General features: G+C 43.9%; 1 protein-coding gene and 1 non-coding gene across 2 annotated transcripts; one reads left to right on the top strand and one right to left on the bottom strand.

The window, feature by feature from the left end:
* Positions 1 to 4,664: 4,664 nt before the first annotated feature.
* LOC121585098 lies at positions 4,665 to 4,780 on the top strand. Its single transcript, XR_006003793.1, has one exon. It is a non-coding gene; the product is annotated as a U5 spliceosomal RNA (small nuclear RNA).
* A 3,851-nt stretch (positions 4,781 to 8,631) lies between these two features.
* Positions 8,632 to 20,611, bottom strand: LOC121568009 (pleckstrin homology domain-containing family M member 1). The gene is made up of 12 exons (XM_041878491.1): positions 20,380 to 20,611; positions 19,281 to 19,370; positions 16,341 to 16,588; positions 15,207 to 15,857; positions 14,450 to 14,879; positions 13,409 to 13,586; positions 11,732 to 12,700; positions 11,154 to 11,299; positions 10,700 to 10,893; positions 10,046 to 10,109; positions 9,730 to 9,887; positions 8,632 to 9,627 (listed from the first exon to the last, which is right to left on the bottom strand). Exons 2-12 carry the CDS (start codon positions 19,332 to 19,334, stop codon positions 9,519 to 9,521), a joined length of 3,201 nt encoding a protein of 1,066 aa, XP_041734425.1. The 5' UTR covers positions 19,335 to 19,370; positions 20,380 to 20,611; the 3' UTR covers positions 8,632 to 9,518.
* Between the last annotated feature and the right edge of the window lie 1,686 nt (positions 20,612 to 22,297).

Raw genomic sequence — 22,297 nt, 5'->3', positions numbered from 1 at the left:
TTTTATGTAATTGTCAATAAAAGCCTTTGACACTTATGGAATGCTTGTAATTATACTTCAGTATACCATAGAAACATCTGACAAACATATCTAAAAACACTAAAGCAGCAAACTTTGTGAAGCAAACAGTTTCTCTGTGGAGATGGGAGAACCTTCCAGAAGGACAACCATAATAATATGCCATTTAGCAGACGCTTTTATCCAAAGCGACTTACAGTCATGCGTGCATACATTTTTGTGTATGGGTGGTCCCGGGGCTCGAACCCACTACCTTGGCGTTTCAAGCGCCGTGCTCTACCAGTTGAGCTACAGAGGACCACAGCTCTGCAGCACTCCACCAATCAGGCCTTTATGGTAGAGTGGCCAGACGGATACCACTCCTCAGTAAAAGGCACATGACAGCATGCTTGCAGTTTGCAAAAAGGCACCTAAAGGACTCTCTGACCATGAGAAACAAGATTCTCTGGTCTGATGAAACCAAGATTGAATTATTTGGCCTGAATGCCAAGCGTCACGTCTGGAGGAAACCCAACGGTGAAGCATCATGATTTGGAGATGTTTTTCAGCGGCAAGGACTGGGAGACTAGTCAGGATCGAGGGAAAGATGAACGGAGCAAAGTACAGAGAGATAGATCCTTGATGAAAACCTGCTCCATAGCACTCAGGACCTCAGACTGGGGTGAAGGTTCACCTTCCAACAGGACAACGACCCTAAGCACACAGCCAAGACAACGCAGGAGTAGCTTCGGGACAAGTCTCTGAATGTCCTTGAGTGGCCCAGCCAGAGCCCGGACTTGAACCCGATCGAACATGTCTGGAGAGACCTGAAAATAGCTGTGCAGCAACGCTCCCCATCCAACCTGACAGAGCTTGAGAGGATCTGCAGAGAAGAATGGGAGAAACTCTCCAAATACTGGTGTGACAAGCTTGTAGCGTCATACCCAAGAAGAATCGAGGCTGTAATTGCTGCCAAAGGTGCGTCAACAAAGTACTGAGTAAAGGGTCTGAATACTTATGTAAATGTGATATTTCCAAATTTTTTGAGATTTACAAATTTTTATAAAAAGCAGTTTTTTCTTTGTCATTATGGGGTATTGTGTGTAGATTGATGAGGATTTTTAATTTTTATAATCCATTTTAGAATAAGGCTGTAAAGTAACAAGTATTCAAGCTTAACATCCTTGTCATTTATCGCCCTCCAGATTCCCTTGGAGAGTTCATCAATGAGCTTGACGCCTTGATAAGTTCCTTTCCTGAGGATGGCTCACCCCTCACAGTTCTGGGTGACTTTAACCTCCCTACGTCTACCTTTGATTCATTTCTCTCTGCCTCCTTCTTTCCACTCCTCTCCTCTTTTGACCTCACCCTCTCACCGTCCCCCCCTACTCACAAGGCAGGCAATACGCTTGACCTCATCTTTACTAGCTGCTGTTCTTCTGCTAATCTCACTGCAACTCCCCTCCATATCTCCGACCACTACTTTGTATCCTTTTCTCTCTCGCTCTCCTCCAACACTACTCACTTTGCCCCTACTCAGATGGTAATGCGCCGTCGCAACCTTCGCTCTCTCTCTCCCGCTACTCTCTCCTCTTCCATCCTATCTCTTCCCTCTGCTCAATCCTTATCCCTCCAATCTCCTTATTCTGCCTCCTCAACCCTCCTCTCCTCCCTTTCTGCATCCTTTGACTCTCTATGTCCCCTATCCTCCCGGCCAGCTCGGTCCTCCCCTCCTGCTCTGTGGCTTGACGACTCATTGCGAGCTCACAGAACAGGGCTCCGGGCAGCCAAGCGGAAATGGAGGAAAACTAGACTCCCTGCGGACCTGGCATCTTTTCACTCCCTCCTCTCTACATTTTCTTCCTCTGTTTCTGCTGCTAAAGCCACTTTCTACCACTCTAAATTCCAAGCATCTGCCTCTAACCCTAGGAAGCTCTTTGCCACCTTCTCCTCCCTGCTGAATCCCCCCTCCCTCTCTGTGGATGACTTCGTCAACCATTTTGAAAAGAAGGTTGACGACATCCGATCCTCGTTTGTTAAGTCAAATGACACTGCTGGTCCTGCTCACACTGCCCTACCCTGTGCTTTGACTTCTTTCTCCCCTCTCTCTCCAGATGAAATCTTGCGACTTGTGACGGCCGGCGTCCCAACAACCTGCCCGCTTGACCCTATCCCCTCCTCTCTTCTCCAGACCATCTCCGGTGACCTTCTCCCTTACCTCACCTCGCTCATCAACTCATCCTTGACCGCTGGGTATGTCCCTTCCATCTTCAAGAGAGCGAGAGTTGCACCCCTTCTCAAAAAACCTACACACGATCCCATGTCAACAACTACAGACCAGTATCCCTTCTTTCTTTTCTCTCCAAAACTCTTGAGCGTGCCATCTTTAGCCAACTCTCTTGCTATCTCTCTCAGAATGACCTTTTTGATCCAAACCAGTCAGGTTTCAAGACTGGTCATTCAACTGAGACTGCTCTTCTCTGTGTCACGGAGGCTCTCCGCACTGCTAAAGCTAACTCTCTCTCCTCTGCTCTTGTCCTTCTAGACCTATCTGCTGCCTTTGATACTGTGAACCATCAGATCCTCCTCTCCACCCTCTCCGAGTTGGGCATCTCCGGCGCGGCTCACTCTTGGATTGCGTCCTACCTGACCGGTCGCTCCTACCAAGTGGCGTGGCGAGAATGTGTCTCCGCACCACGTGCTCTCACCACTGGTGTCCCCCAGGGCTCAGTTCTAGGCCCTCTCCTATTCTCGCTATACACCAAGTCACTTGGCTCTGTCATATCCTCACATGGCCTCTCCTATCATTGCTACGCAGACGACACACAACTAATCTTCTCCTTTCCCCCTTCTGATAACCAGGTGGCGAATCGCATCTCTGCATGTCTGGCAGACATATCAGTGTGGATGACGGATCACCACCTCAAGCTGAACCTCGGCAAGACGGAGTTGCTCTTCCTCCCAGGGAAGGACTGCCCGTTCCATGATCTCGCCATCACGGTTGACAACTCCGTTGTGTCCTCCTCCCAGAGTGCAAAGAGCCTTGGCGTGACCCTGGACAACACCCTGTCGTTCTCCGCTAACATCAAGGCGGTGACCCGATCCTGTAGGTTCATGGCCTACAACATTCGGAGAGTACGACCCTGCCTTACACAGGAAGCGGCACAGGTCCTAATCCAGGCACTTGTCATCTCCCGTCTGGATTACTGCAACTCGCTGTTGGCTGGGCTCCCTGCCTGTGCCATTAAACCCCTACAACTCATCCAGAATGCCGCAGCCCATCTGGTGTTGAACCTTCCCAAGTTCTCTCACATCACCCCGCTCCTCCGCACACTCCACTGGCTTCCAGTTGAAGCTCGCATCTGCTACAAGACCATGGTGCTTGCCTACGGAGCTGTGAGGGGAACGGCACCTCCGTACCTTCAGGCTCTCATCAGTCCCTACACCCAAACGAGGGCATTGCGTTCATCCACCTCTGGCCTGCTGGCCCCCCTACCTCTGCGGAAGCACAGTTCCCGCTCAGCCCAGTCAAAACTGTTCGCTGCTCTGGCACCCCAATGGTGGAACAAGCTCCCTCACGACGCCAGGACAGCGGAGTCACTCACCACCTTGAAACCCCACCTCTTTAAGGAATACCTGGGATAGGATAAAGTAATCCCTCTACCCCCCCTTTACCCCACCCCAAAGAAAGAACAAAATTAAAAAATGAATTAAAAAAACATATTGTAAAGTGGTTATCCCACTGGCTATAAGGTGAATGCACCAATTTGTAAGTCGCTCTGGATAAGAGCGTCTGCTAAATGACGTAAATGTAATGTAAAAATTTAACAAAATGTGTAAAAAGTCAAGGGGTCTGAATACTTTCCGAATGCACTGTATAGCTCCATTCTTGTGTCTTTATTTATTCCTTGTGTTACTATTTAATTTGTATACTCTGCAGTGTTGGAATGCTCGTGAGCAAGCATTTCAAGGTCAAGTAGCGGCAGGTAGCTTAGTGGTTAAGAGCGTTGTCCCAGTAACCGAAAGGTTGCTGGTTCTAATCCCCTGGCTGACTAAGTGAAAAATCTGTCGATGTACCCTTGAGCAAGGTACTTAACCCTAATTGCTCATGGATAAGAGCGTCTGCTAAATGATAAAAAAAAAAAAAAGTATACAGCAGTGACAAATAGTATTAGATTTTTTGATGTTTTAATCACTATTAAAAGTTATTATACTAAAGTTATTTTGGGGATAATTCTTCTTTTCATTAGATAAAATGACCCAGTTGTTTTTTTATTTCTTTTTACATTGCCATTTTTGTCTTTGGAACTGAAGCTGGTTATCAATGAGACATGGTTGAGATTAGAACCTCTGACAGCCTCTAATGCAGGGCGAAATCAGCACAAGAGTGCCATCTGTCGAAAAGATTCGCTAGTGCAAATTTAACTGCGCATGCGTAAACATTTACCCATCATGCACCTCGGGTAAAATAATTTAAGTATTTTTACTGTAATATTTTAAAACAGGAATATATTTTTACTAACCCTAGTATTCTGCAATGAATGGTTATGACTGGACACGTTGAACAGAGCACGGGATTTGGATTTGGGTACCGTGGTTGGTATTACCGCTATGGGGAATGTCATGTTGGTGTAGTCAGTCCCCAGTTTTACTTTCTTCAAGTCAGTACACTCTGGTTTCTCTTCAGATCGCTTAAATCTTTCGCCTTTTACTAAAGATTTCCGTGGGGAGGAACATTATGAGTATCAACTAATTTTTTGATGCCCTGCCTTACCGCGGGGCTTCCTTTAATTGTTAAAAAATAACTCTCAGCGTTCTGTTACAGGTGGTGTCGTGTCCAGAATGTCTTGTCATCTAATCATAAACAATCCATCAGCAATCGAAAGCCGGTGGAAACGAGAATAAGTGGTTCATTTACCAGTTAGGAACCCCAAACTCACTGTAAATGAATTATGGGTTTCATGTTGCACGTATTACCACTCTATTACTGCTATAATTATTTTCAGTTGCTATCACATTTCTAATAGGCCTACTTATTGTGTATTACAAGTGATGAACTTGATTTATTTAATATCAACATGTTTTTTTAATCAATTAATTACACAAATATACAGAAAGTTTACAAAACAGAAAAAACGAAAACGACACATACACTTCGCTTTGACGTTATTGGCGGTGCACGGCATATTATGGACTTTATCGCCACCTGCTGGACTGGAGTGCTACACGGTCGGTTTAGAAATGTATTTTGATGAGGCATTGAATGCTTGTTTGATGCAGTATAGTTTACTGGACACTACTTCAATCTGATGAAAGTGCAAAAATAATACACAGTCGTGGAAAAGTGCCCAAATGTCATACTTGAGTAAATGTATAGATAGCTTAATAGAGTTACTCAAGTGAAAGTGAAAGTCACCCAGTAAAATACTACATGAGTAAAAGTCTAAAAGTATTTGGTTCTAAATATACTTAAGTATCAAAAGTAAATGGAATCGCTAAAATATACTTAAGTATCAAAAGTAAAAGTATAAATCATTACAAATTCCATATATTAAGCAAAGCAGACGGCACCATTTTCTTGTTTTAAAAATGTACGGATAGCCAGGGGTCCACTCTAACACATCATTTACACACGATGCATGTGTTTAGTGAGTCTGCCAGATCAGAGGCAGTAGGGATGACCACGTGTTCTCTTGATAAGTGCATGAATTGGACCATTTTCCTGTCCTGCTAAGCATTCATCACCTAACAAATACTTTTGGGTGTCAGGGAAAATGTATGGAGCAAAAAGTACATTCTTTTCTTTAGGAATGTAGTGAAGTAAAAGTAAAAGTTGTCCAAAAAAACTACTTAAGTAGTACTTTACTCCACTGGTAGTACAATAGTACACACTTTCTACACAGACAAACTATTTTGGAAAATGTGAATGATGCAATGGAACTACAAAGAGAACGATAACTAGATAGATGTATTTATTCTTATTTATATCATTAATATAATTAGCATTTATAAAATGATACACGAATTGAGACCTTCACACCAACAGCAGTCACCATCAGAAGCTGTCAAGACTAGAGACTTCATGCCATATTTCTTTCTTCTTCAACTTTTATCTTCTTTCTTTGTTTTTTGTATGTATACTGCAATTCAGCTTTTAGCTGTGAATGTGTACAAGACAGTGTAACTAATAATAAAACCTTGATATATTATGTCATAAAAACATGGGTAAAAGAGATTATATTCTGCCGCCTCTTGAGTAACCATTGGAATCCAGCGGCATAGTGTAACATAATTTCAGGACTCTGCTTCACTATGCAATTCTGCTTTACACATGATGTCTTACATGATCTCAGCGTCAGATATCAGGAAAGCCATCCATTTCCTTCAGTTAAAATGTAAAATAATGACATCTTTTCAATGGTTGAATGGTAAAAAAGCGTTCCTTCGCCAAATTATACATAAAATAATTAAAAAGGCCATATACCCTTTGAAATAAATCATGATTTCTCTGGGAGGAAAACTGGCTGAAACTATTGAATGAAAATAACTACAGGATAAACGGTCATACCAATGTGTTAAGGTGCAAGTATGCAAAATGATTTAGAATATCCTTAAACATTGAGAAGTCCAGTTACGAAGCAGGAACATTAATGAACCAACACTCACTCTACAAAGCTGGTTCGCAACTGTGACATAAGCATTTTTTTCATTATGCTAATCAACATTCTGTTATTTCATATGGCTTATCATACTGGTAGGATACCACCATGGTTGGGGAAAGAATTTCTCAGACTACAAGCTTATTTTTAATGTTAGCCTGGAACCAGACCGATATTTTGCAGCACAAGGGTTTCAGGATAAAGCGGAGCATAAATCCTAAACCAACGCATTTAATTAATGACTAGTTATTATAACTTGGGCAGAATGTTTCTTTATGTGGTCAGAACTTATCAGATGGTGATAACATCATGACATTAAGAAATTCCCATTCTGAATGAACAGATTTGTATCAAGACGCAAGTACTCACAAATGTTGACATTTGGCAACTAACATTCAATAATGACAATCTATGCTTTGACAGTACTTAAAAATTACCCATTTCCTCATTTTCTATTTGTGGCACAATTTCAGTGATGTTGCATGATACACAATACTACAGTCGTGGTCAAACGTTTTGAGAATTACACAACTATAAATTTTTCACAAAGTCTGCTGCCTCAGTTATGATGGCAATTTGCATATACTCCAGAATGTCACGAAGAGTGATCAGATGAATTGCAATTAATTGCAAAGTCCCTCTTTGCCATGAAAATGAACTTAATCCCCCAAAAACATTTCCACTGCATTTCAGCCCTGCCACAAAAGGACCAGCTGACATCATGTCAGTGATTCTCTCGTTAACACAGGTGAGAGTGTTGACGAGGACAAGGCTGGAGATCACTCTGTCATGCTGATTGAGTTAGAATACAGACTGGAAGCTTTAAAAGGAGGGTGGTGCTTGAAATCATTGTTCTTCCTCTGGTTACCTGCAAGGAAACACGTGCCGTCATCATTGCTTTGCACAAAAAGGGCTTCACAGGTAAGGATATTGCTGCTAGTAAGATTGCACCTAAATCAACAATTTATTGGATCATCAAGAACTTCAAGGAGAGAGGTTCAATTGTTGTGAAGAAGGCTTCAGGGCTCCCAAGAAATTCCAGCAAGCGCCAGGACCGTCTCCTAAAGTTGATTCAGCTGCGGGATCGGGGCACCACCAGTGCAGAGCTTGCTCAGGAATGGCAGCAGGCAGGTGTGAGTGCATCTGCACGCACAGTGAGGCAAAGACTTTTGGAGGATGGCCTGGAGTCAGACGGGCAGCTAGGAAGCCACTTCTCTCCAGGAAAAACATCAGGGACAGACTGATATTCTGCAAAAGGTACAGGGATTGGACTGCTGAGGACTGGGGTAGTCATTTTCACTGATTAAACCCCTTTCCGACTGTTTGGGGCAATTGGAAAACACCTTGTCCGGAGAAGACAAGGTGAGCGCTACCATCAGTCCTGTGTCATGCCAACAGTAAAGCATCCTGAGACCATTCATGTGTGGGGTTGCTTCTCAGCCAAGGGAGTGGGCTCACTCACAATTTTGCCTAAGAACACAGCCTTGAATAAAGAAATGGTACCAACACATCCTCCGAGAGCAACTTCTCCCAACCATCCAAGAACAGTTTGGTGACGCCCAATGCCTTTTCCAGCATGATGGAGCACCTTGCCATAAGGCAAAAGTGATAACTAAGTGGCTCAGGGAACAAAACATCAACATTTTGGGTCCATGGCTAGGAAACTCCCCAGACCTTAATCCCATTGAGAACTTGTGGTCAATCCTCAAGAGGCGGGTGGACAAACAAAACCCCACAAATTCTGACCAACTCCAAGCATTGATTATGCAAGAATGGGCTGCCATCAGTCAGGATGTGGCCCAGAAGTTAATTGACAGTATGCCAGGGCGGATTACAGAGGTCTTGAAAAAGTAGGGTCAACACTGCAAATATTGACTCTTTGCATAAACTTCATGTAATTGTCAATAAAAGCCTTTGACACTTATGGAATGCTTGTAATTATACTTCAGTATACCATAGAAACATCTGACAAAAATATCTAAAAACACTGAAGCAGCAAACTTTGTGAAGACCAATACTTGTGTCATTCTCAAAACTTTTGACCATGACTGGAACATTATGTTTTTGAGTGTAAAAACCAAAATGAAGGCATGATCTAAGGTTGAGAAAGTTTTCAAGTGCAGTTTTTTTGCAGGCGTATATATGTATCCCGTCTTGTGGAACTGGAAGCAGTTTAATATTTATTTCATGAGTGACTTCCTGCTTTGAGCTTCCCAGAAAGTTCTGTACAAAATGTACAGAAATTTACAGCGAGCGTTTCCTGTAAACATGAAATAACTGGTTAAAAAAACAACACAAGCCCCCAAACAATGACAACATCAATGTATAAATGTCAAAAAATTGCATAAAGGAGATTCTTGGCATCATCCTTTACTGGATTCTACTGTTCATATGATTCCTTGGCTTGGACACTTAAGACGTAGAGCGAGTTCAGAGAGGTAAGAACATATTAGTGTGCTTCACCTTGCCAATCATGTCAATAGCAGAAACCTCTCTATATTAGTGCAAGTTGACGAATAGCTCCTGGCTCTACCACTATCCAGTTCGGTTGATCATGTTTGGTCTATGGTCGGTACATACAGTCACACTTCCTAATTGCACTTGAGGTTAGTTCATGTAGAAAAAAGAAACTAGAAGCAGGACGTCAATGTCTGTTCTTATCGTTTGTCATTTCAAAGGTCTCTGCAGCTACAGGAAGCCCACTGGATCACAAAGAGCATTCCTGCAGGGTTGCCGGTTAGTCCTGCAGATCTACAGGAAGCCCACTGGATCACAAAGAGCATTCCTGCAGGGTTGCCGGTTAGTCCTGCAGATCTACGGGAAGCCCATGGGTCACAAAGAGCATTCCTGCAGGGTTGCCGGTTAGTCCTGCAGATCTCTCTCGAGGTACCTCTGAAGCCGCAGGCATCGTGGACAGGAAGGCGACTTGGCCTTGCAGGTTGCGTGAAACACGGCCTTACACTCTTTACATCTTTGTGGGAGACAGAGGGAGAGTATGTGAGGAGGTGGGGTGGTCAGGTCAGTGAGTGATCACATTTCAGTGTATTGAAGTGATGAGAGGCCAGGGCCCTACCTGGTGGTGGTGTCGAACTGGAAGGGGAAGATGATGTCACTGGCGTGACAGATCTGGCAGATGAAGCCCCTCTGCGTGCAAAGGTCACAGTGGTGGACGTGGTTGGAGGCAAACTGGATCAACGTGTTCAGGTAGGCCACATACATTCCCTCCGCTATCTAAACACACACACACAAGGAGAAAAAGCTAATTCAAGCTTATTACCTACATGGACTTGGTTTCTGGTGGTGTAGTTTTGCAGGTAAATAATGTGTATTATTTAAATGTAAAAGTGAATTGACTAACAGGGATAATTAAGTAATGACTGTATTGATACCTGTCTTAAGTCCATGACGCTGTAGAGATGGCTTGATTCTAACAAGTATGTCCTTGGGCCCAGTCTTGAGAGAAAAATAACAACGCAATAGTTAAACAATAAAGGTTGACTGGTATGTGGAAATTATTAATCCATTACCGTTTGGCCCAAGTCCAGATCATCTGAAGAATGATCTGGATGACCCGGGTTCTCAGAAAGCAGGATCAATATGTTAACCAGCTCACTTTGATAAACTTTCATTTGACCCAGTTCTGCAATACTTAAAGATGCGCTATGCAGAAATCGCTCTGCCATTTCCTGGTTGCTAAAATGATAATAGTTCGCTTAATTTCAGTTTGTGACAAAACAAGCAAGTATAGTTTAGAGAATCATTGTACCATCTAAACCGCTGTGAAATATATTTTCCATAACCCAAACTATTTTATTTTCTGTTGGTGTTCAAAACCGAAAGTAAAAGACGCAAAAATGAAACTTAAGGGAAGCCTAGAAATAGTGCACATAGAACAGATCTACCGCTTCTTAGACTTGCTTTCAATGAGAATGACAGATCTATAACACACATTTCTATGTGAATTTGGTCAGATCACCCAAAAAGCTACATAGTACAGCTTAAAACAAAAAAGACAAACATACAAAAGTGGATCACACACACACCTGCTCTGGATGTTCTTGCATGCTCCGCTGCGGCAGGTGAGCAGGTAGTCTCCTAGGAGACGCAGCCGCTGTCTGAGGCTCTGTGCCTGGGCCATGGCCTCGGCATGCTCCCACAGGTCAGGGTTTAAAAGGTCAAGGTTGAGCAGCGGCTCATGTTCAATCTGAGCCAGCAGCTTAACAGCCTGTCTGGAGACCTACATTTACACAACCAGGGCAAAGGATGCATACAAGAGCATCTTAACAACAAACACAAATAATATTGATCCAAGGACAACAGTACTGGTTTAGTTTAATGTCAAAGGTAAAATAACAAAAGTTATGCAAGGAGGAAGTTATGGTATGTTTCCATTATGATTATGTTTGCAAATCTTTTTTTAATTTTTTTTATTGACCATGGAAATACTTTGGCACAAATATTGTGTGTGTGTGGTCCATAGACCCTTGAGAGACTCACCTCTCGAGGCGCGAGGTCCCAGTTGTGCACCATGCGGGAGGGTATGACGATGGCGTCGCCCTGGTGACAAGTGTCGCAGTAGTACTGCCCTGAGAACTCACACAGTCTGGCTTTCCCTCGGGAGACGCCTATCGCCTTTGGACAACCTACAGAGAAGAAAGGCGTTACTACATACTCTGTCGCTCCCAGTAACGGCACGGTAAGGGGAAAGTAATGGACACTAAAGTGTTGCCTGGTCAAGGGCAATTCCACGGAACAGATTGAGACAGACTAAGATTTGTCACTTTAAAATGTATGTAAAAAAAAATAAAAAATCTCTATGTAGCAATTTCCACTGAAAATTGTACAAAAAACACTTACTTGAAGAACAGTGCAGATGCAAGTTTGGTAACAGAATGACAGTTGACACTTTGCATCTGCACTGTTCTTCAAGTAAATGTGTTTTTGTAAAATGTTCTTGTTTGCAATCCTTGGTTTTTGTTTGACTTACACTTTAAAGTGAAACATTTGAGTATCAGTGTCACTGTTACCGTGGAATTGCCCTTAACAACTAGTAGATTGATGAGATTTAGAGCTACCTGCACACTTGAAGGCCTGAAGGTCCAGCCCCTTCTCTGTGGGCACTGTGCATAGATGGGCCAGCAGCACCCCGTCCCCCTTCAGTCTATGCTGCACCAGTCTGTGGATGTTCCCCCCTGCCCCAGGGGCCACCCCAGGGCTCTCAGGCTCCCAGTCTTCTCCACTCTCCAGGTAGGAGTCCAGGGCTCCCCTGATGAGGCCCCTCCAGGCACGTGCCTCCTCAGAGCTCTTGGCCCTCAGCTTGAGCGTATCCTTGGCCGTTACCACCCTAAAGAAGGCTGGTCCGCCCAGAGAAACGTCTGGGACCACGTCCCGGATCCCCTCGATGGGGTGGGTGCAGCACAGCACCTTCTGCCCGTCCTGCATCCGGAAGCCCTTGAGAGTCTCTAAGGAGAGGGAGAAGACCAGAGGAGTCCAGTTGCGAGCCTCAGAGTCCTGTGAGAAGTACAGCACCGTCTCCTTAATGGCGTCTGACTCTGGGTCTGTGGGACGCGTCCAGTCCAGCTCCAGTGGCAGCTCCTGCTCAACCACAGCCCCCCCTCGCTCGGGACTGGCGGGTACGGAGGAGGGGGACGAAGGGGAAGATTTTGGGGGCTCATCCGGGGTTACACTGCTGTCAGTGGGCTGCAGCACCTCCCACTGGTCATCGAGGCGGTGAAGCGGGCGGCACTTGTTGACGGCTTCAGCAATGCGGTCCACCCAGTCCTCTGCCTCATCGCGGTTGGCCGCCCGCATGAGGAGCCTTTTCCCTGGGAAGGCCAGGTCGAAGCGGCCCTCGGCCGAGGTGACGCGGGCGTCCTCGCAACGCAGCAGGGAGCAGTTGTCGCAGCAAGTGCGCTCCTCTGCGTTCAGGTAGAGGCGGAACTCGAAGGGCGAGAGCTCGCAGTAGTAGTCGCGCCACATACCCACCGTGCCCCGCCGCTCCAGGTGGCCCAGCTTCAGCAGTCCGCGGAAAGGGTTGGACAGGCCTGAAGGACAGAGAGAAAGAGTGAAAGAGAACAGGGAGGGAAAGAAAGAGGATGCTATTGAAAAACTGCACAACAGATCTCTAAAGTGCCTGGGCCTAATCTCTGTCCAGATCAAACTTTGCATGCCATCAAGAAATGTTTCACCAAACCTGTATAACAGCTTTTATCTGAACATGAAACCACCGGGCAAAATGTATATTCAACACCGAGGTTCAAACATACCATAAGGAGGAAGTACCAATGATTCTGTGAAGAGAACAAGTTGGCTAGTAGTAGCTTTGACTGCATGACAGTGCATTCAGAACCATTCAGTGGCTAGCTAGCCACACTACAAACTTCATTGTACCAGGTTCCCGTGAAGCAATTGTAATGACAGTCCACCATAACATACTCAACAGTCTCTTGATTAGCAAGGGGTAGTCTGTGTTTAATTAGGCTTAGCAAAGGGTCAATTATGGAAGTTGTGGACTGTCCAATGACTGACAAACCCTGCCATTGAACAAACAAGTATTTGGTTCATCTCAATTCCCTTGAACTAAAGTGTCAAAGACCAGAACAACAAGGGCTGAAAACTAGGAACAATCTTTTGGCATACTGTCACCTCATGACCAAGGCCGTTCATATGGTGGTTACAACAGACTGCATCACAAGCTGTTCTGTGTTCAAGAAGTGCTAGAAGTGGTGGTGTCACTGGTTTTGGGAACTTACCTATCTGCCTGCGGTGAACCACGCTGGGGGGAGACTGGGGGATCTCGGGCTCTGGGGGGGGAGAGGTCAATCCGTTCACACAAGCTGGGCCAGACCCAAGCAAAAAGTCATCGGGGTCAGCCAGTTCCTCAAGGTGTGGCTTATAGATGTCATCCTCAGAGATCCAGGAGTGGGAATGCTAAGAAAGGGTAGATGGGTCTTAGTGGTGATTGGTTGCTAATTTAGAAAATCTGGAAATGGAATTGTTCTTTCAGCTTGTAACCATATAAACACACAGGTGCTCTATTATTTAGCAAAGCTTTGCACAATATGAGTTCTACCCATTCAGCCTAGACTACAGTGGAAAATATATCATAATATTATATAATTATCTAGGGCAAAGGTCAAGGAGAGCTAAAAGAACTTAAAGAGCGACTGAACACGCCGATTGACAAGTTTTTTCTTTTACTCATTAGAAAACCGATAGACACGGTAGATGTGGAAGTCTATTTCACTTCCTCAAAATCCCCAGAATGAACGTAAGATAACTCAAGAAATCTAAAATGAATGTAGATGTTTTTACTGAGGATGTTTTAGTTGCACAATTACAATTATACATCTAACTAAAAAGGTGTTTGGTGCCGTACTTCTCAAGTTTAAAAAAAAGTGCAACATGTCTTATGTAAACAAAGACAGAGCTGCTGGGCAGGTCTGTCTCACTGTCTATGCCTTTGGATAGCGAGCAATCACCGCAGCTGTTCACCCCATGCTAAGGGCAAATGGACATCATCAAATCAAAACCCAACGTTCATTTACCCGTTGTGACGCACGGATGTTCCAAACTCCGTTTTAGGCGAGACTATGACCAAAATTATCCTATTTACACTTTGTGGTCAATTTTGACACTAGAATAACTGTTTCTGATTCATATCGATGCCACAGAGGCCATTTTCAAAGGGATTCGTTGCTTTTTAAAGGCAGTCGCTCTTTAAGGTCAGGTCAATCACATGACGAATTAGTCAGACAGAGGGATGGAGGGAATGAGAGAGAGATTAAATTTACTGCGATTGAGTCTGTAGACACCCTCCTGCTAAGCACGCTGGTAGTGTGGCGTAGGTTCATGTGGGCTGAAGGCTCAGAGGTGCTCTTAGCAGAATCTTCTGTCTTTTTCTCCCGTGGCGTCTCAGTGACAGGCAGGTGAGGAGTTGTCGATGTTCTCTCCACACAGTCACTGAGACTGGAGGGCCCTTCAGTGTGCAAGAACACGTCGGAGGGGACGTGGGTCTTAGTGGACGGCTCTTCCTGGTCTGACCCCAGTGAAGCAGGGCTAGAGGGGCCAGTGAGAAGTGTGACATGTCCCTGGGTCTCGCTGTCGGAGCCACTGAAGGCCGTGTTCTCAGAGAGGTGGTCTGCGCCCGGGGTGGACACGTACGAATCCTCGCGCATGGAGTCCTGACTGGAGTGGGCACTCTCCCTGAAGTCTACCAGAACACTGCATGGTTACAGAAAACAGGAGATGTCAGAGGTCGTCAGAAATCACCAACTGAAACAAGGGACAAAATGTTAGAAAGTTCCTTTAAATCTTTAATTAATTTATTTAAACATTGTTAGTTGAAGCATGTTGCTTACATCACCATAATTGCGGTGGGTTTCATTCTTGCAGGAGTACGCCTATAGGCATTGACCTCATGTTGCTTTGGATAAAAGCATCTGCTAAATGCAGAAATGATTTGGGCCTATGTCTTATACTGCTGTGGTGATCTGCCAAGGACCTCATTCCTTAGCAGAGGCACACTAACAACATTCACACATGACTTACTCTTTGAGATGCCTCTTGGCATTGCCATTGTTCTCCATGTTGGAGGGGTTTTCCAGGTCACATGGCCAGGGCTCCTTGTCTGGGCTCTTGGGGTCGTGACCATGAAGCAGACTGTCAGAGCTCAGACTGGAGGAGAGCTGAGACGACCCTGTGGTGTCCAGGCTCAAATTGGAAGAATTTAGAGGGGTCCTACCCTCTGAGACCCCCCCAATCCCCTTCCCCAGCACCCCTGGTCCCCCACGCTGCACTTCAACCGTATCCGACCCGCCGGACGACTGTGACACCGTATCCCAGGATTCCTTGCGCTTGGTGAGACAGGGGAGGTCGAGCACGTCGGCCTGGGCGGCAGGGCAGAGGCCGGCCAGAGCCAGAGGGGTGGTGGTCCACTCGTTGAGCACGGCCGACTTGTACGAGAGGTTGAAGGTGAGGGAGGCCAAGCCCTGGATGTAACTGAGCAGCACCTCACGCTCCTCAGGGTCCAGGAGCAGGGCGGAGGGCTGGTAGTGGGCCTGCAGTTTGGAGCCCTCGCGGAACAGGGAGGCCAGGTAGCACTCCATCAGGCCGTGGTTGAGGGCCAGCCGCAGCCAGGCCCGGCAACGACCCGTGTCCGTACCCACGAAGCTCAGCTTCTCCAGCTCCGTGATCACGTCACTGAGGGCACCAGGAGGAGACATTACATCATTTATCATTACAGAGAATCGTTTCATGTACAGTATACACTACACATATTGAAACAAGCTACGCCATTTGATCTGAAACCTTTACTATTGTCATTCTGCTTAACTACTGTAAATAAATAGCATTCTGCTTAACTACTGTAAATAAATAGCATTCTGCTTAACTACTGTAAATAAATAGCATTCTGCTTAACTACTGTAAATAAATAGCATTCTGCTTAACTACTAAAAATAAATAGCATTCTGCTTAACTACTGTAAATTAATAACATTCTGTGATTTGTTATACACACTTATTGCAACATAACAGAGAGGATATAAACATTCCATTATCTGAACTTCCAACTTCTCTAGCACACTAAAGTGAATGAGGATGGAGACACTGCACTACAGGCGTCTGTAGGGCTATCTATAGGGGAAGTGGGATTCTCATTATACAGCTTAAGGCTTCCACCCACCGGTGAGTGACCGTCTTGAGCAGGCTCCAGAACACAGGTTGGGGGAGGGGTCCCCGGGACCCCCCTTTTCTGGCGTGTCCCCCGGCCTCGGAGCGAACATATTTGCTCTTGATGCCATGGATAAAAACGGCCTCCAGTGCACAGCACAGCAGGTTGGCGTTACCATCCTCGCTGGTAACAACGACATCGGTTGTCACGTAACGCTTCTGCAGAGCCTTGAGTGACCACGCCAACTTCTCTTTGATCCACTAAAGAAATGGTAAGATTGGGTTAAACCAAAATGGATATCTAGTATTTTCTCAGCTTCCATTTCACTGGGGCAGTCAACTCCAATCTTTCTCATATTCAATGACAACTTGAAATGTATGCCTATTATTGTGGAAATCAATGCAGTCATAGGTACATTACATAACTGAGTTAAAACCTCTTTGCATAAAGAAACAAAAAGTGACAGGCAGCGGGACATTATATTGCTTCCTTTATTGTAACTATCAGATCAGTCACATAATTACTTAAGATCGGCCTCGGGTCAAAATGTTGTTGCAATAAAGGTGGTAAGGAGCAATATAGTATGTGTGCCTTTAACATAGTGACAAACATGGACTTAGCCCAACAGCTGAAACATTTCCAAATGTCTTCAACTGTTTGAAGTGACACCATTTCACAATGGACTTCCCCAGATATTGGAAATTAATGGCAGAAAAGATGTGTCAACACTTTGAGTGGGGTCATTGGCCATGTGAATATGAAACATACCCTGACATGCAAGTCACCTGATGTCAGCTGACACTAGCAAAATGGCCAGAGGCCATCCATTTTACACAATAACACACAAAACAGATTATTTATGAGCTACTGTTGGACAGGAATGTGTTATGGGCATCTGTCAACATGGCTCTTTGACATCTAAAATAGACTGTAAACCTACTTATTTTTAGGTCCTCTAGCTAACTTCTGCTCATGCAAGTTCTACCAACCTGACTACAAATGGGAACACTTGTTATCTTTATTTTCTCCAGTAAATAGGAACCATGGAAACTAGCCTAAAGTTTGAACTCATAAAACAAACCTTTGCCTCACTGACGTTGTCTGGAAAACTTGACAATGACAGCATATTATTGATTATCTATGATATTTATCCCACAGACTACATTGCACAGCCACTAGCCTAAATCAAACATCAGAGTTCAGTTAAAGGAAAACTCCACCCAAAAACGATATTTTAGTTTCATTAGTCCATTATTGATTTAATCCCAGAAAGTTTTGCATGTCAGCAATCAAGTTTTCAACATGTATAACTTTCAAAATACAGAAATACAGCCGGTATGATGCATTTTTCATCATATGATGCTGCGTTTTGCAGTGTATTACTAGAACAGCAAAGATAGCCTACACAACTTAAACAAACATAAAATCAATATCTGACACTTTGAGTCACTTTATTTAAACCGGCTGTCATAAAGTAGTGCAATCACAAACCGTGACATAAAAATGTCACTACATCAGGGGCCGCAATAACGTGGAATTCTGCGTTTTTCCAGGCAGAAAAAATATATAAAACACATAAGAAATATCTTGCTGCGTTTTGTAAACGCAGATCTAAAATGCTTCTTATTGTAATTTCTGCTCGGTATCGGACTAATTTAGTGCTTTAGTTGCACTTCTCCACATCGGATGAGAATTCATAAATGGGCATTTTATCAGCAGACAGTGCTCTGACTGATGTGTCGCTACTTTTCTCCTGTACTTTTCTCAGCGTAGCTTACTTTTCTCAGTTAAAATGCAAGATTAACTTCAAGCAAAACATTAAGAAATGTAGCTGGCTGCATTTTTTCTGTGATAAACATTCAAAGAAATCTGGCCATGCATCGTTTTTGCAAAAGATAACTAGCTTTTTCATTGTACGCTCATTTACTTGTGTGGCTGCTAGCCAAATATTGTATTTTATGTCTTTTTTTCTCCCCAATTTCATGATATCCAATTGGTAGTTACAGTCTTGTCCCATCGCTGCAACTCCCGTACGGACTCGGGAGAGGCGAAGGTCGAGAGCCATGCGTCCTCTGAAACACAACCCTGCCAAACCGCACTGCTTCTTGACACACTGCTCGCTTAACCCGGAAGCCAGCCGCACCAATGTGTTGGAGGAAAGACCGTACAACTGGCGACTGTGTCAGCGTGCATGCGCTCAGCCCGCCACAGAAGTTGCTAGAGCGCGATGGGACAAGGACATCCCGGCTGGCAAAACCCTCCCCAAACCCGGACTACGCTGGGCCAATTGTGAGTCGCCTCATGGGTCTCCCGGTCACGGCCGGCTGCGACATAGCCCGGGATCGAACCAGGATCTCTAGTGACGCCTCAAGCACTGCAGTGCCTTAGACTGCTGCGCCACTCGGGAGGCCCTAGCCAAATAGTGTTGCACTTCTGTTGTCATCTGATGAAAATGAAGCCATTTTCTGCCGAATGTGTTGCACTAATGTATTTTCTGTGAAGGAAAACCATAGTTGCAAGCCCCTGATCACTCTATTGAAGCAAAAAACAAGTTTGGCTTTCAATATGAAATGCAGGTGAAATGGTTTAAAAGCAGATTTTTTGATGGTCTGTGTCTGAACTCTAACGCGACCCAATCTACTTGTCCACGCTGTCACTTACGTAAATAACTATGCCATGTCATATAGGCTAAGGTGTTTGACATAGTAACCTGGGTTTCTATGGAAATCAAGGTATCCCAGTATGCAATAAGCATTATGCTAAGCAATAAACATTCACATAGGCTTATTGTTAAAATACTAACATTGGTCATGCATAGACAGAGTCGATGTGTCACTCAAACCCTAACAGAGTATCTGTGAGAGAGATCTGATCTGATCACCTTTTCAGAGTCACGTGGAAGTGGTTTATGGGATTGGGTGGGCCATTAACAGTAAAAGATGTTTAGCCTACCTGCTTGACATCTTTTGCCTCTGGCCCTGTCTCTGGGGTCTGTGTGGCTAGCATCGCGCCTCCAGGGATGAGTTACTCCCACATGACATGCTGTGACATACACACAAGATATCTGCTGTGGTTATGCTGACAATAAGCTGAACAAACAACCCAATGAAAAACACATTGTCACAGGTCTCTACAGTGCGACCATTTTACTTGTATATGCGGCTAAATATTTTGCTGTACAACTTGCAATTTAAATTTAGGAGCACCAGTGCGCCTAGAAAAATTTACAATTATAGCATTATTACCTCAAATATTTGTCATTCTGCTCCTAAATGTATTTGTGTGAGCCTACATTTTTCAATTTATGTGCACACGTGCTCCTTGTAGTTCTGCAATTTCCGGCTCCCTTTATTCTCCATTTAGGTGGCATTTGACATATTTTAAGGAAACAAACACATCAAGGGCTGTCACTAGAATATTCTAGTGTTAGTGACATTCATTGCCAGAAAAGAGAATCTGATTAAAATACTATTTCCACATCCTGCGGAGTCACACAATTTAGAGATCACAAGACTGTTTTATCTTACATCTGCATTTATGGTACGTGTGGACACGAGTTTAGACATCAATCACACAGTCTACTGAGGTTTTTGTTGACAGTAAGACAAATTGCCACAGAAAACAATATGACACCAGTGAGGAATATAACTTCCTGGAAGAAGGGAACGTGAACGTACAGTGAGTGCTCACGAGAGCATTAACGTGTGTTTGTCAAAAGCTTTGGCTTAATCACTGGAGCCCATCCCTTTATCGCAATTTGTATGACACTTAACTAACGGCTGTGTCTATCTAGTGGACAAAAATAACATACCTTTAAAATATATATATATATAATTCCTAAACCCTAATGTCCAGTGACAATGTTTACTTCTACAAATCAGCTGATTGAGAACCCCCAGTATTGTCGTAAAGAGATGTGCTAATAGAAAGCTAAATAAACAATATAGTTCTATCAATACAAAAATGCATGTATATTTGACAAGACACAGAAAGAAAAACATAAGGAACATAGCGTTACTAACTAGCTAGCTAGTTACTGTTAAATACCTACCGTGTTTATTGTTGGGTCAACGTCGCTAGCTAGCTAGTTAGCGATGTCCAAAACAAGCGATATTACAGGATATTTTCCACCACTGCTTTGTCGTTCTTGTTTGACTCCTACTTGGACAGCAACATTGTATCGTATGATACCATTTCACAGTCATTTATTTCACATGTACATTCCTGAATCCGAGACCGGACAAAAAAAAGTCCACTCGAATGTGACTGCAATCTTTAGTTTAGGTTCAGGCAGAGATATCAGAGAGGAGGAGATGGGAATCCCATTGGGCAATGAATGAGGTATAAGCCTCCACCCCAGCAGACTGTCGACCAATCGCCTTAATGTTGTTATAATGCATCACACGGTTGCTAAGATAATCGTCATCCAATCCCTTCTCAAAGTCCGGGTATGAGTCGAGAAACCTGTCTATTTTCCTCGAAAATACACAATATTACGACTCCAAAGCTATACGATATTACATCTCAGAAAATATTTGCAATGTTTTAATTCTTGTTCACGAAATGCATGCTAATGTTGGGTTTTTTAGCTAGCGCCCAATTGACTCCCATTTACTCCTTGAAGGAGAGCTCTTCTTGTCCCAGAATAGCCCAGAATGCACTGTGCGGCTCATTGACAACGCATGGGTAAAGTACGCAATGGGCATTAACACGATTCCATCTCCTCAAAAGTGTCTCTGGTTCAGGTTCAGCTCAGCTGAGAGTACAAATGCATCATGGGATATGTCTGGCTCTACTGCACTTGCAGAACTTGCGGGCTTGCAGCAAAGTTATATGTGCGCTTGCAAGCAACCAGATGGGACCAGCTACTGTGCCCTACTAGGTGCCCAAAATATGTCAGCTTCATGTAAAAGCTAAATGCTTCTCATTCCTGTTCATTGAGGTTTTGTTGGATAAATAGTCTGGTTGCAGAAGCCTTCCAGAACCAGGTGTGCTCTGGTATGTTCATTTGGCAATATAGGACAACATTCTGCTCTAGCATACCCTTACCCCAACATATTCTTTATAGGCTATGGCTGTATGTCCTATGGGCCTAGGGCCATATGCTATGTTTGTCAGTTAATAAAAGCTTGTAACTTTTCCACATTATCGTTTCTTTGAATTCTTTGGAGGTTTGCCCAATGCATTGGATTTGTTCATACTATTAGGTCTACTGGTTTTGGTTTGTTTTATGTACAGTGGGTTGTCCTAGTTTTTTCTAAAGCATTTCTATGTGTGTGTTTTCTTCTCTTCTTAATTTTTTGAAATAAAGGATGTTGCACTGGTCAGCAATAGAACATTAGAAAAGTAAGAAAGCATGAGAAAAAAATTAGATTGAGTGAATTAAAGGGATTACTGTAACATACCATAGCTTTTTTATCTGTTCATAATCAGTACTCCAGGAAATGTGGCACAGCACTAGGAGTTAACTTTTTCTCGCTTTGCAAAGGTTGCTGCTGAGTATGCATGATTGAGCCTAGTGCCATGGTATTTACTGTTTGATTGAATGACACTAACAGTGTATATACAGTTTCTATTTTGCAATGATACTAACCTCTCATATTGATGAAAGACATTTACCACAAACAATGGTCCAGAGACCAATATCAAATAGAGGCCAAGCTAGGCCTTTATGGTGTAGCAGCTAATGTATTTATTTATCATTTGATTAACAAATAGGCTTGTTACCATATAGACTGTATTGTTACATAGAGTTACAGAGCTTCACAATAAAAGGTGAGTAATGTCCAATGGTATTGAATGTCCAATCACAAGAGGAATACCTATGTACGAATGCTGTAAGAATGCTGTTCATTGACTATAGCTCAGCATTCAACACCATAGTACCCTCCAAGCTCATCATTAAGCTTGAGGCCCTGGGTCTCAACCCCACCCTGTGCAATTGGGTCCTGGATTTACTGATGGGCCGC

The sequence above is a fragment of the Coregonus clupeaformis genome, chromosome 1, assembly GCF_020615455.1.
Source record: "Coregonus clupeaformis isolate EN_2021a chromosome 1, ASM2061545v1, whole genome shotgun sequence".
Classification (NCBI taxonomy): Eukaryota; Metazoa; Chordata; class Actinopteri; order Salmoniformes; family Salmonidae; genus Coregonus; species Coregonus clupeaformis.
The sequence above is the reverse complement of the archived record's forward strand: the minus strand, read 5'-3'. Positions and strand labels throughout refer to the sequence as shown.

Coding starts and splice junctions, on each gene's coding strand:
- LOC121568009 (XM_041878491.1), bottom strand. CDS start 19,334: ATGCTAGCCACACAGACCCCAGAGACAGGGCCAGAGGCAAAAGATGTC. Junction 16,589..19,280: donor AGGCAAAAGATGTCAAGCAG/GTAGGCTAAACA, acceptor CCATTTCTTTAG/TGGATCAAAGAGAAGTTGGC. Junction 9,888..10,045: donor GCGTCATGGACTTAAGACAG/GTATCAATACAG, acceptor GTGTGTGTTTAG/ATAGCGGAGGGAATGTATGT.